Raw genomic sequence first — 12794 nt, 5'->3', positions numbered from 1 at the left:
GGTGTAACCGGATGATATCATATTTAGAGACTCCTGCACTGATGAGGTAGGGGCTTTCCACGTGCTTATGGCTAGGGCAGCTAAAATGTTTAGGCCTTTCCCCACAGGAGCAGCGCATGGACAGTGTACTGTATCAATGCAGAGAACAGTGCAGAAAATCAGTTATGTCCATTCTGCTGTTAGAAAATGTCTGCGGGGATGGCCTATTCTCACCAGGGCTCATCCCCCCCCCCCTTACAGCTCCGGCAAACTACCGCTTTGCCCAAAAAGTACAGGGCCCCGGAGAGCGCTTCCCATCAATTTCTGCACTCCGCCTTCATCAGACTCAGTTGTTTCTGCTGCTACCAGGAAGAGTTCAGCCAACCAGCTCTGTTCCCAAGGAGGGCAAATGCCTGGGTGCCCTCGGCAAGGAAATTTCCACCACAGCCACAACTATCAGGGCGGCAAATGCAATGGCCATCGTCGCACATAATGATCGTGAGCTGTGGTTCATCTTTCAGATGACGGAAAACAGGAAGGAAGCTATGGAAATCTTCCATGAGGGGGAATTGGCATCAGACCCTGCCATCAGTCTCGGTGTATATCGCCAGCTTGGTAATGAAGCGGTGCTTTACAAGCAAGGATTGCTCAAGGCCAGACTTTCGACCCGATGTCCAGTTCTGTGTCCTAGATATGCCCTTTGACGGAAAAGACATATTCGGCAAGATGGTAGATGAGGCTTCAGACTTGGAGACTGCTCGCTCACTGGGCACGCTACAGCAAAGGCGCCAGTCCTTTTGCTCTGGGCAGGGCATTATGGTCGAACTTTAATGGACAACCGCTGCATGTACCAGTTTTCGGCTTCCTACAAGACACTGTACTCCTCAGGGGAACCAGTAAAGGAAGAAGTCCCAAACCTGCAGGGGTTCTCAGCACCACTGTGGCTCCTCCCAATCTAGGGGCCAATCTGGCAAGCAACCATGACCAGGTCAGGGCCTGATCCTCCCGCTTCAGCAACCCATTGGAGCACTGTCGAGATTTGTTGAGGAATGGAGAAACATGCATCCGACGAATGGATACAATCCCTTCTCCAGCAGGGTCACTCACTGAAGTTTGTAGATTTGTCACTGGACATTCCTCCCACACACAAGCCAGATAAGTTGCGACGCATCCTGCTCCAAGAGGTGCTAGCTCTGCTACAAAATGGGTAGTGAAGGTGCCAAAGGACAAGGTGGCCACTGGAGTCTACCCCTGCTACTTCCTTGTAAGAAAAAAAGCACTGCACAAAGAGTGGGGTTGTTGGAGCCCCATATTGGATTTAAGGGTGCTCAACAAATTCCTTAAGGCAGAAACGTACCGGATGTTGACGCTGCCAAAGTTCTGTTCTAGCCCCAGCAAGTTTTCTTGGCGACTCTTAACCTCGACTCTTGTCACATCCCTATTCGCCTTTTACCGGTGCTACCACCACTTAGTTGTAGTAGGATTACACTAGCCATTCAAGGCCCTTCCCTTCAGCCTGTCTTCTGCTCCACAGGTGTTTGCCAAGTGCAAGATAACTGGTTGGTGAGGGCCCCATCCTACCCACTGGCAGAAGTAAACACCACGGCCAACATCCAGTGCCTGCAGCAGCTAGGATACTCCATAAACTTCCCAAACTTGCACCTGGTTCCATCAGGACGGGCACTCTCTCTCTGAGCGAGACTCTACACCCAAACCTGCACCGCCAGACCCTCTGACAAGAGGGTGGCAGCTCTTTGTGCAAAGGTTCACTGTTTCAGCAGTGCCCATGTGACACCGGTTTGCGATTATTAGTAATTAGTTATGTTGTCATTGTCCATCCCTTTGATCACTCACTGCAGGAATCCCTGAAATTCCTGGATGCCCGTTGGCTACAAGCCTCAGGGTACTGAGACAACCGCATCATTCTGACAAAGGCTTTCAGGCTGAGCCTTCACTGGTGGTCCACGAGGGAACATCTGTTACAGCGTGCTCCTTTCGGGCTGCCAGAACATCGGCCCCTTTTACGACGGATGCGTCACTGGATGGCTAGGGCACCTAAAGTCAGGACCAACACACAAGAGGCCTATGGTCTGATGAGGAAATGTTTGCTCAGCAACATGCTGGTTGCTGGTAATTTTCTAGTACCTTCCTGCACAGAATTATGGATGAGATACAGAGGAGACCGAGGGCAAGACTACTTGTCGCCCAGAAAGAAGGCACATTGCAGGTGCACCGCACTAGAAGCAGGTCTCCCAGGGATCGTACTCCACACCACTCACTGCTGCCTTGGTGGTCTTCATCGGTTAGCTGCTGCCGAGGACAGCGTTCACACTACCGCAGGTCACCCATGCCTCAAAAGAGGAAATTCTCTCCATCCCCTCCATGGGGAGGATAGCTCAGCGGCAACATGCTCACCTTGGAAGCAAGATGACACAGAGCAACACAAGTTGAATCCCGGGTCCTGAGTTAGAAACCTCTGGGTATTAAGCACGTTATAAATAACCTATCATATCATAGTCTTCACCTCAAAGAACCAGAGTGCTCAATGCACCCTCAATTACCACTGCTTCTGAATGGCCTGATGACCGTGCAGCCGGGGAACCCGATTACCATTTTAGGGAGTTTTCTGACCCCGACACCCATGACAAGCCTAAGAAGGTGAACTGACAGACCCAGATTATTGGGATTTTGTCATTGCAAAGGGGCAAAGGATACTACTCCCACTTTTTTCTAGTAAGAAAAACGTCCAGTGGCGCTTGATACTGGATCTGCGGGCCCTCAAGTTTTAGTCGTCTAAAATTCAAGATGACCTCACTTCAACTTGTCCTTCCACGGCTAAAAAAGGGGGGCTGCCTCGCTTCCTTAGACTTTGAGGATGCCTGCTTCCATGTCTCCATCCACCCCACACAGTTCCTTCGGTTCGCTGTTGGCAATCAACACTTCCAGTTCAAGATACTTCCTTTCGGGCTGAAGTCCGCACCAAGAGAGTTTGTGAAATGCCTGGCCCCAGCGACCGCTCATCTCAGGCGACTGGCTAGTGAAAGGAAGCTCTCTGGCAGGGGCTTTGGAAGCAGTGGGAAGAATCCTGCTACAAGACCGAGGGTTCTTGATCAGCGAGGACAAGTCTTCACCCCTACCCACGCTGACCGCAGTCTTTGTAGGAGCAGATCTGGACATTTGAGTTCCCATAGTTTGTCCCTCCCTGGACAGAATGGCAACCATGCAAAACCTCATTGCATGGTTCAAAAAGAGAACAAGCTCCATGGTCAGTCAAGACACGTCCCGCTTGTGCATGATGTCCTCCTGTATCATCTTCGTACCAAATTGCAGACTGAAGATGAGACTGCTTCAGTAGGAGCTGGACTGCCAATGAGCTCAACATAGCGGATTGTGGAAAGACTGCAACTTCCACAAGTCCTTCAAATTGTGGGCCAAGCTATAGGGTTTACCATTCCAGCTACCCACGTCCACTCTACATTTGAGGATGGACACCTCACTCTCCGGTTGGGGGGCGAAGGGACCCATCTGGGCAGTGTACAAGCCAGCAGGGTGTGGTCGCCGGCAGAATCCTGCATGCACATAAAATTGCTAGAACTCGGGGCCATTCAGTGGACTTAAAAGGCCTTCCTACCAGTGCTTTCCGAGCAGATGGTTACAGTGCAGACGGACAACACAATGTCAATGCACTACACAAACTGGGCAGCACCAAGTCCAACATCCTCTCGCTGGAGGCTCAAAAACTCTGGAACTGGGCACTGCACCACAGAATACACATTAGGGCTGAACTTCTCCCTGGCAAGGACAACATGTTGGCAGACAAACTCAGCCGACAATTCCTCCAATCCCTTCAATGGGAGATCAACAGCCGCGACCTGGATAAACTATTCCTTGGTGGGGAAAACCCCCATAGGGGTGCTTGCAACTCATGTAAGCAAGAAATGCGATCAGTTCACTTCCAGGTACCCAGAGAAACACTCCCATCGGAGATGAGCGCTTGATACAATAGAAGGGAAAGTTCCTTTATGGGTTCTCTCCGACACCATTGATTTTGCTGTTGCTGCGCAGGATGAACTAGCAACCCGGCACCATGTTGCTGATAGCCCTGATGTGGGCATGTCAGATTTGGTACCCTGCACTCCTTCAGCTAACACTGGAGAAGCCAATTCATCTTCAGCCTCACCCGCACCTGTTGTCACAGCACCAGGGTGAAATGCTTCATCACAACCCTGGTCAGCTTATGCCTCAGGGGCTGGCTCCTCAGCAGTGAAAATTCCACGACCCCGTTCTAGATCCCAAATGCTGGTATACTGTGAGTTGCCATGGCTCCGTCCACAAAACGGACATATAACTGTTTAGTTTCCTTTATTGTATGTCCTTCAGTGTGTAATCAATGCCTTATTCGGTGCATTCTAAAGAATTTAGTTTACGTTTAACCTTGATACAATATTAAAGGTCTTTATATTTGTATAGTATATTGAGTGTTGTATTTTCTTGTTTATGGAACCAATTCCACTTTGGTACTTGCTCATATCCCTTCTAAGAGTGAAGCCAAACTGCTGTTGCGCTACCCAGAGTGTTTTTGTTTAACATGTTGGTCACACTTTTTACTCTCATGGTAGGTTTCTTCAATCCCTCATCAGAGAGCTGTGGAAATATCTCCAATACAATGTCCCTGTTTTAAATTTCTTTCTGGTTGAGCGTTCATAGCTTTTAAATCAGTTTATTTGTATTCTCAATAGTTTATTAGCCCTAAATTTCACAGTGCTCTTTTGTGCACTTTAAAGCAATTATACTGTGTTCTATATAAACATTTTTATTAGCTATTTGTGCTCTATAAATGTTAATAAGCCATTAAAGATGAATAAATTCCACAGTTGAACAGCTGTGGAATTGGACCGTCTCCCATTGTTTGTGTGGGCATCTTTATAACAGTTGACTTTGCCTTCAACCAAGTTAGTTATTTAAGTCAAAATCAGATTGTCATTTCATTCACTTTTGTCAACCTGTATTGCAATCAAGGAATCCAAGCAAACATGGATTACTTGCTGCTTACACAAATCCAAATGATTCTTTCAGGTTACAGCAAAAACAATGGCACAACATGAAAGCCTCATGAAGAAGACTGAAACCATGAATGTTCTTATCGAAACAAACAAAATGTTGCGGGAGGAGAAAGTGCGGCTGGAGCAAGAGCTGCAGCAGCTGCAAGCAAAGGTTAGCATGTCTTAATAATGTTGCCACCAGCTGTATCTAGAGTGGGACTGTTATGGTATCGATACTGTGCTGTTTAATGGCACAGTTCAACATGTAATCGAACTGGGCAATTGACTTAATCTGAATAAAGGCTAGACTGAATGTAGTTAGCCTAGTCTTCAATTTGATAGAGGTATTTTCTTTATTGCCAAATGTAACATGTTGCACAGTGGCTTACCTGAAGTGGGAGCTAGTTCTGCAGTCTGGTGTGTTCGAGGTATTGCTCTCCAACTCCATGCTTGGCCCATAAATAGTGTTCTAAAAAGTAATGGAAGCAGGGTCCACCCTGACCCCTGCTAAACTCTTTCCACTTATTGGTGGCACCGCTCAGTGCCAAGGCTAGGTCCAGAGGGGAAATGGGCATTATTTTTTTGTTGTAAAAAGTACAATGTCCTTAATGAGACAGTATGTCACTAGTGGCTAGCATCATACGTTTGGGTTATTGGTAGCCCTCGCATCAGTAATACTACTTCCAATACAATGTGATAAGCTTTGGGGGTGGGTCTGAACGTTTTAGAACTGATGCACATTAGTAATGATTTGCAGCCTTTGGAATAGATACTAGAATTGTTTAGGTAAAATGGTATCATTTTTACACCCAATGTTTCAGTACTCATGAGTACTTATTTTAAACAAGACTGTATAGTCTCCCTTAGTGTCAAAAGTAAAGAGATTGAAACAATCACCCACCGCCAACCCCATTGTAAACACTAGCACTTAAAAGGGAATTGGCTTGGGACCATTGGTGTCCAGGCGAAGGAGTAGATGCAACTTGTGTGCACTCAAAGCCCTAGAAATTGGTACAATTAACTCAGTTGTGGGAGCTACATAATGGCACTTGACCGATTTAGGCAGCAGAGCAGCTCCTTCAGCAGAGGTGGGTGGTTAAGACCCACAGAAGCCAAGATTGTACACCGTATTATGCACATCTGTGCACCGCTACCCTAGGTAAAATGGCCACTTTACCAATCCCTGGTTTTACGATCTAAGGAGGTGACCGCCTCTCTTCTGAAAGTGTTTCGGTTGAAGGACACAAAATGAAGACCCTTCTGGGGAAGGGGTCTTTGCAGGAAAAGGCGGTCTCTGGGCCCACAGCGCCAGCCCCAGTGTTGACATAAGGAGGGGAACTAGTGCAGGGACTTTGTGTTCTCCTGCCATTGAGATGGAAAAGATGGGGTAATCGGGACTGCCCTGGGATTTTCCCACCGTATTGCCATATTAAGCCTTCATCTGGCCATGTTGGCTGGATGGTAGTGATTTGGCTACATGTTTGGTGTTTTCTGCTGGTAGGAATGCAGTCTGGGCTTCCTGACTCCACTTTGGTGTTGAGCTGAGTCTTCTAACATGGGACTGTTTCCAAGGCAGTTTACTGCTTCCTACTGCTTTCTAAAAGGGTCTTGCACCTTGCTGTGGTTCGCCGCTGCCACCTGGAAGGGTAGTGGGATACCACTCCCCTCCCTCATCTGTTCCTTGCGCTTTTCTGGATTGCCTCCTGTTCTGCCCTCACTGTGTGGCCATTTTGTTTGGCTGTGCCACTCTTTCTTTGGCCACTGAGCTGCCTGGTTCCGTCTTCCTGAGTTTCTTAGCTTTCCCACAATTGTCTTTGCCCTTATTTTCACTGCTGGCTCGCTTCCTGCTTCCCGCTCTTTTTCACCACTTAGCAAGGCACACCCACCTGGTGCCTTCCTGCTTGCCGCTCTTTTTCAACACTTAGCAAACCCCGCCCACCTGGTGCCTTCCTGCCTGCTTCTCTTTTTCACCACTTTTCAAGCCCCGCCCACCTGGTGCCTTCCTGCTTCCCGCTCTTTTTCACCACTTAGCAAACCCCGCCCACCTGGTGCCTTCCTGCCTGCTTCTCTTTTTCACCACTTAGCAAGCCCTGCCCACCTGGATCATTCCTGCTTGCCGCTCTTTTTCACCACTTAGCAAGCCCCGCCCACCTGGTGCCTTCCTGCTTCCTGCTCTTTTTCACCACTTAGCAAGCCCACCCACCTGGTGCCTTCCTGCTTCCCGGTCTTTTTCACCACTTAGCAAGCCACGCCCACCTGGTGCCTTCCTGCTTGCCGCTCTGTTTCCCTACTTAAGGAGCCCTCGAGCTTCTTTTTCTTTGCAGATGGGGAGCAGGTGCAAGTGGATCTAGGTCACCTGGCCTAAGCCCCGCCCACCTGGTACCTTGCTGCCTGAGGCTCTTTTTCACCACTTAGCAAGCCCCGCTGGCCACCTGGTGCCTTCCTTCACCATCACTGTCTTGTGGCCAATGCTGGATTTGACTTTCATGGACTTCATTCATTCACGGTGCGTCACTCTTTCTCAACTCTCATGCTGGACTTCCTTTGAATCTTGTACTCATGGTGACCATGAATCATGCTGTTCCCATCTTCATCTTGTATCCTGGCTTGCACCATTATGTGTTACTACTGACTTCTGCAATTGTATTCGCTCTCCACACTTGCTTCTCCACTCTTGTTGACTGCTTAATCTCTTTTCTCTCCTCCTTTCCCCCTCTCTCCTTTTCCTATCTCCTCCCCTTACTTTCTTCTATGCACTTACTCTATCAGAATTGTCCCTGGACCTAATATGATAGCAACCTAGTCTGTTTCCTCCACCCTCCCATTACTGTTTTTTTCCTCCCCACCACCCCTCCAGCACTATCTGAAATATCGTCAGGCCTAGTATAATAGTCGCTTGTTTTGTTCCTCCCCTCCCTTTCTGCACCCCTGTCCCTCACCTTTTGTTTTTCTCCGGCTCTACCAGAAATGTCGTCAGGCCTAGTACGGTAGTCGCCTGTCTGTTTCCATTTCCTTCCTGCTTTCCCCCCTCCCTTATCTATGTCTTAGCTCTTGCACTATCTGAAATGTTGTCAGGTCGAGTGCGATAGTTAATTTCACATCCTTACTGTTCATGGCCTGTAAGAATGTGGTTGTATTTTCTCTTATTCCCTCCCTTGCCTTGAAGCGCTTTGAAACACATTGTGTATAGGCGGTATATAAATAAACGATCATATCATATCAAGGGGCTCCATCGTGGGAAGGTCCTTTGTTCATTTCAATTGTGGGGTGTTATCATTGGCTCATGGTTAATTCCCTGGCCGCTAGATCCTGTAAACTATACCTAGAAAAGAAGGCCTGTACTTACTGGATTGTCTGTCCTCCCTGGAGCTGAATTTCTGGGAATTCAGCACTGTAACTACCTCTGGGTTTTGGGATAGGCGATTGTTCAACATTTCTCCTTCGGGGGTACCTTTTGGTTGTGGGTCGCGATTGTATGGAAGCTGACCTCTACCACATTTCCCTCTACATAACATATTTATATTTTTTTCCTTATTTGCTGCATCTTTTACCAGGGCTACTGGTCCTTCAACGTCTGGATATCTTCATTGGGGTCTCCTCTGGTCCTCTGGGGTGATTTGCTGACTAACTGAAACCTGTTGTGTAAAACAGACTTAATATTCCCCATACGTGCCAATGGCCTTTAACCCATTGACCTTCTAACCACCTTGGAATTCACCTCAAGTGATTTTTGATGGTAATTATCTGCCCCTAGTTTATTTTTCCTGCACTTGAAAGGGTTTTGGAGTTCTATGCCATGGAATGGATTTTTAGCATCTACCTTTTGATTTTTATTTATTGTATTTGTTTGTTTTTATAATCATCTTATTTGTTTCTCCACTGTGATTGTATTTATTTTTACACTGTAGAGGTTTGGTGGAATGACTTGTCCCTGAAGTCTGTTGCACTAGTATTTGTAAAATGTATTTATTTTGAGGCCTTTGTTTATAAGAATTGTTTTCCACTCTCGTGCTATTTTGGTTGTGATGGGTGAATTTGTATTATTCAATACTATGCCCTAGAATTATTGTGGCATGTTGATATTGCCCTGGGAGGGGGGGGGGGAGAGGCATGGGGAGGGATTACCTGTCTGGTTCCCTTTACTGCCCACTCCTTGGTTGTTTTGTGTGCGTACCACCATGTGAAGGAGCTGCAATATTTAACGAGTGGGACTCTGGCTTCAGGACATTATACTGTGTTGTGCAGGCACTAGGAAAGTGTAGCTTCCTTGTTAATGTCTGGTTCACGTTCACCCCTACCCCCCTTTGTTACTGGTTTGCCCAACCACAATTCGACTTCACCGTCACTCCCAACAATCCTCACTACAGGCTACAGGGCACCCTTAACTAGCTCCTCTCAAACCTATGACTAGCCACTCCACTCTCAAAGCTAATGACCTGGCTGCATACTCCCTCAACTATCCTTCTCTACTGATGAAGGCTAACCCCTCTTGTGCCTCATCACACCCTTGCTCCTCGGTTAGCCTATTGCCCCTTTAGTCGGCTCTTAACTTGTTGAGCTCTTCAATCTCTCCCTCGATTTTGTTTGCCTTTACTCTCCTAAAAACAAGGTGCTGACACAAACCTACTGGGATATTTTTGCTCTCTCCTTCTGCACTATAAAGTGCTCAAAAGGGTTGTGTTCAACACATTTCTGACAACCTTTGAGACCCCTCCACAAGCAGATTTCTACTCCTGTCACTTTTATGGAAATTGCTCTCATGCATGTCTCAACTCAATTGCCTCTGCTAAGCACGCCAACCTACCCACTATCCTAATTCTCCTTGACCTGCCCACTGCCTTTGACACTGTCGATCACTATGATCCCCTTAATGCTTTTTATTCTTGGGATTCGCAAATGAGCACTTAGATTGAATTCTACTTGAATCTCACCAATACTGTCTCCTGGAAAAACACCTGTCAACTCATTCCTCCAACTCTAATAGCCCACATAGGCCAAGGGTGTGGTGTTGTGTGAAGCAGGACCACAGGAGGAGCTGCCTGTTAATACGTAGCACGTTGTTCTAGGTCCATGCTTACAAACCTTTAGAGTTGAGGATCGGACCCTCTGCAGCAGGCCAAGGGGGCAGTGCTGTGCGATGCAGGTGCTGGATCGCAGAGTAGCAGTCGACCAGCAGCGATCGCAAGTTAAGAAAGGTGCGGGTGCGTCCCACTAAACTGCCTAACCCACACTTCCATTTCAATGGATGTTTTATTCTGCACTGCCACCATGCACCCATTAGGGTTCCCCTCTCCTGGTCGGCTGTACATTTTATGTCTCTGCAACTGTTTCTTTGCATTTCACCTGCATTTATTACCTCTAGGTGAGTGTTCCTGCTTGTGCTTGCACATGGCTTACTGATGTGTCCGCTAGGCCTTTCTCTTCTGCTCTAGGTTCCCTCTCGCTCTGTTGGTTACCACTGATCTCCTCTAGGCCTTTTTCCTCTCTAGGTCGAGCTGAGCCTGGTTGGCTCCCACTGCTGTTTCCACTCACTACTTGTTTGCTCATCTCCGTCTGCTTTTTCTGTTGCTTGTTTGCCTCTGTCCTCCCACCCCCTTTCCCCTAATCCCCCTCCTGGGCACCTTGTGTGGTGTAGCTCTGTACAATGATTTCTACTTTGCCTCGCGCCTGCCCTTTCCCTTTCCTCGATCACATGGTGCTCTAAATTTCCCCCATCTTCTCCAACTGCTTCTACATCTCCTATTCTACTCCTCCCACTAAGACTGGAAGTAAGACGCTAAAGGATACCCTGGCCTCCTCTAGACACTCACTGACTTTTTTAGTTTCTTTTTCCCGATCTATGGACCCTTTATATGGTCTCACTTCTCGCTCTTTCTTCTTCTCCTATTAATGGTGGCACCAGGTGGGCGGTCCTCTTGACCTCCTTCCTGTCTTTCAAGTCATCATTGATGTCCATCTAAACGGCACTGTCATGGTCCAGGGCCTTAAGCCCAATCTCCTCCTATTAGATAGGTGCCTCCCTCGCCTCAAGTTGCCTGTCTCTTGCTGCTCTTTCTACCACTTCTGGGGCTCATCTGTCGCCTCTGCCACTTTCGATGGGTACTCTGCTCTCTTGTACCCCTGCCCAGGAGTCTTTTCAAAGTGACAACCTGCTCCACGTGGATACTTTAAACTCGCTCTGCTGTCAAACACTCCTATTTGCCACCACCTTGAATTCCTGGAACTGGATGTTCTCGCTCCGAGACATGGTACATTATTGTATTCATGACTCCTTTACGAGAATTCTGCTCCCCGTATCTTCCTGTAAACTAGGGGAGCTTGAACCTCCTGTCACTAACCTTTACTGTAATGTACTGTAACTGTGTATGCAAGATGATGTGCCCGGATGTCCTCTGGCCTGGCTGCGCTTTACAAATAAACTAAATACAAATAAATACAAATGGTTCAAGGCCAGCTCTGTCAGGAGTTTCGACACACTCCCTGCGAGCTACAAGATCCTCTCTGAGCCCAGGCCCAACAGGCTCGGAGGTGTAGTGGCCCTCATCTTTCCTTAGTGGATCCTTGCTTCCATCATCCCCACTTGGACCTATTCCTCCTTTGAATGTCTGTTCTGCAGTCTCTCTATCTCTCCGAACCTCTCTCTGACCTTGGCCACCATCTGCAGGCCACATGGCCAGGTCACCCTCTTCCTCTTTGATTGGGAAGACCACCCTTCATCTCTCCTTTCCTCTACATTTCCGCTTCTCCTCCTTGGGGATCTCAACATCCACCTGGACTCCCAGACCCCTCCTCCTGGGCTTTTCCACAACCTATGTGACTTTCTCTCCCCATTCTACTCTCTGGTCTGACATTCAGCTGGACAAACCTCGGATGTTGGCATCTCTTCCGACATCCCTTTCTCTAATCATCTTACTACTCCTCTCCTGGACTGACCACTTCCTCCTCACTTGAAGCTTCCTGTCCCCTTGGCAAAGAACCACCCAGCACTGCCACCTTCCTTTGCAGTCATTCGACCTAGGAAGTGAGTGTCGGTGGCTGACTTTGCCTCACTTTCTCTGCCCCATCTACTCCTGCGGCTGACTTGCAATCTGATGCAGCCCTTACCAACCTACACCTTTCGATCTCTAACATGCTGGATATCCTTGTCCCTGTCGTGAGGATCTGCTTGAAGCCTGCCACCAAGTGCAACTCTTGGTACCACTTTGATCTAGCTGCTCTGAAACGCAAGTGCAGAGTATCGGAGCACAGGTGGGGCACATTGGGCACACCCTCTGACGGACTGGCCTGTCGCCTGCTCCAAATGCAATGCAGACTCAATCTTCTCTAAGAAGAGGGTCAAATTTCAAGCCCCAATCTTTGCGTCATCTAACACAGCCAAACTTTTCAAAATCTGGAACAAGCTGGCTACTGCATTATCGATCTCTTTTACACCCACCCATGCCGTTTGCGTGGCCCTGGATTCTCATTTTACAACTAAATGCCTGGTCATTGTGTCCGCAGTCCATCCTTCTCTTCTCACCCTCTCTGGCCCCCCTTGGCTACCCCCTTCGCTCTCCCCCCACACCACTCCCTCTCTCCTGTAACACCTGATGAGGTTTCTAGACCAGTCCGTTCTAGAAGTCTCATCCAAACAGGTGACCCGCTCCTTGCTTCTCCAGGACCACCAAGGACCACATTCCCACTTGCTCTAGACTTGACTGATTTCTGCAATCACTTCTTTGCCACTGGTTCCTTCCCCTCTCTTCTCATGCACCCCATTGTGTGTACACTTCT

General features: G+C 48.1%; 1 protein-coding gene across 4 annotated transcripts in view; it reads left to right on the top strand.

The window, feature by feature from the left end:
* TPR (translocated promoter region, nuclear basket protein) overlaps positions 1-12794 on the top strand; it is a 2097972-nt gene that overhangs the window by 982982 nt on the left and 1102196 nt on the right. For all 4 annotated transcript variants that reach the window (XM_069641376.1, XM_069641377.1, XM_069641375.1 and 1 more), the window contains exon 28: positions 5056-5193. In XM_069641376.1, the coding sequence (XP_069497477.1) occupies positions 5056-5193 (138 nt within the window). The remainder of the gene's footprint in view (positions 1-5055; positions 5194-12794) is intronic.

Source organism: Ambystoma mexicanum, chromosome 1q (genome assembly GCF_040938575.1).
Source record: "Ambystoma mexicanum isolate Mex_15411 chromosome 1q, UKY_AmexF1_1, whole genome shotgun sequence".
Classification (NCBI taxonomy): Eukaryota; Metazoa; Chordata; class Amphibia; order Caudata; family Ambystomatidae; genus Ambystoma; species Ambystoma mexicanum.
This window is presented reverse-complemented; position numbering and strand designations above follow the sequence as displayed.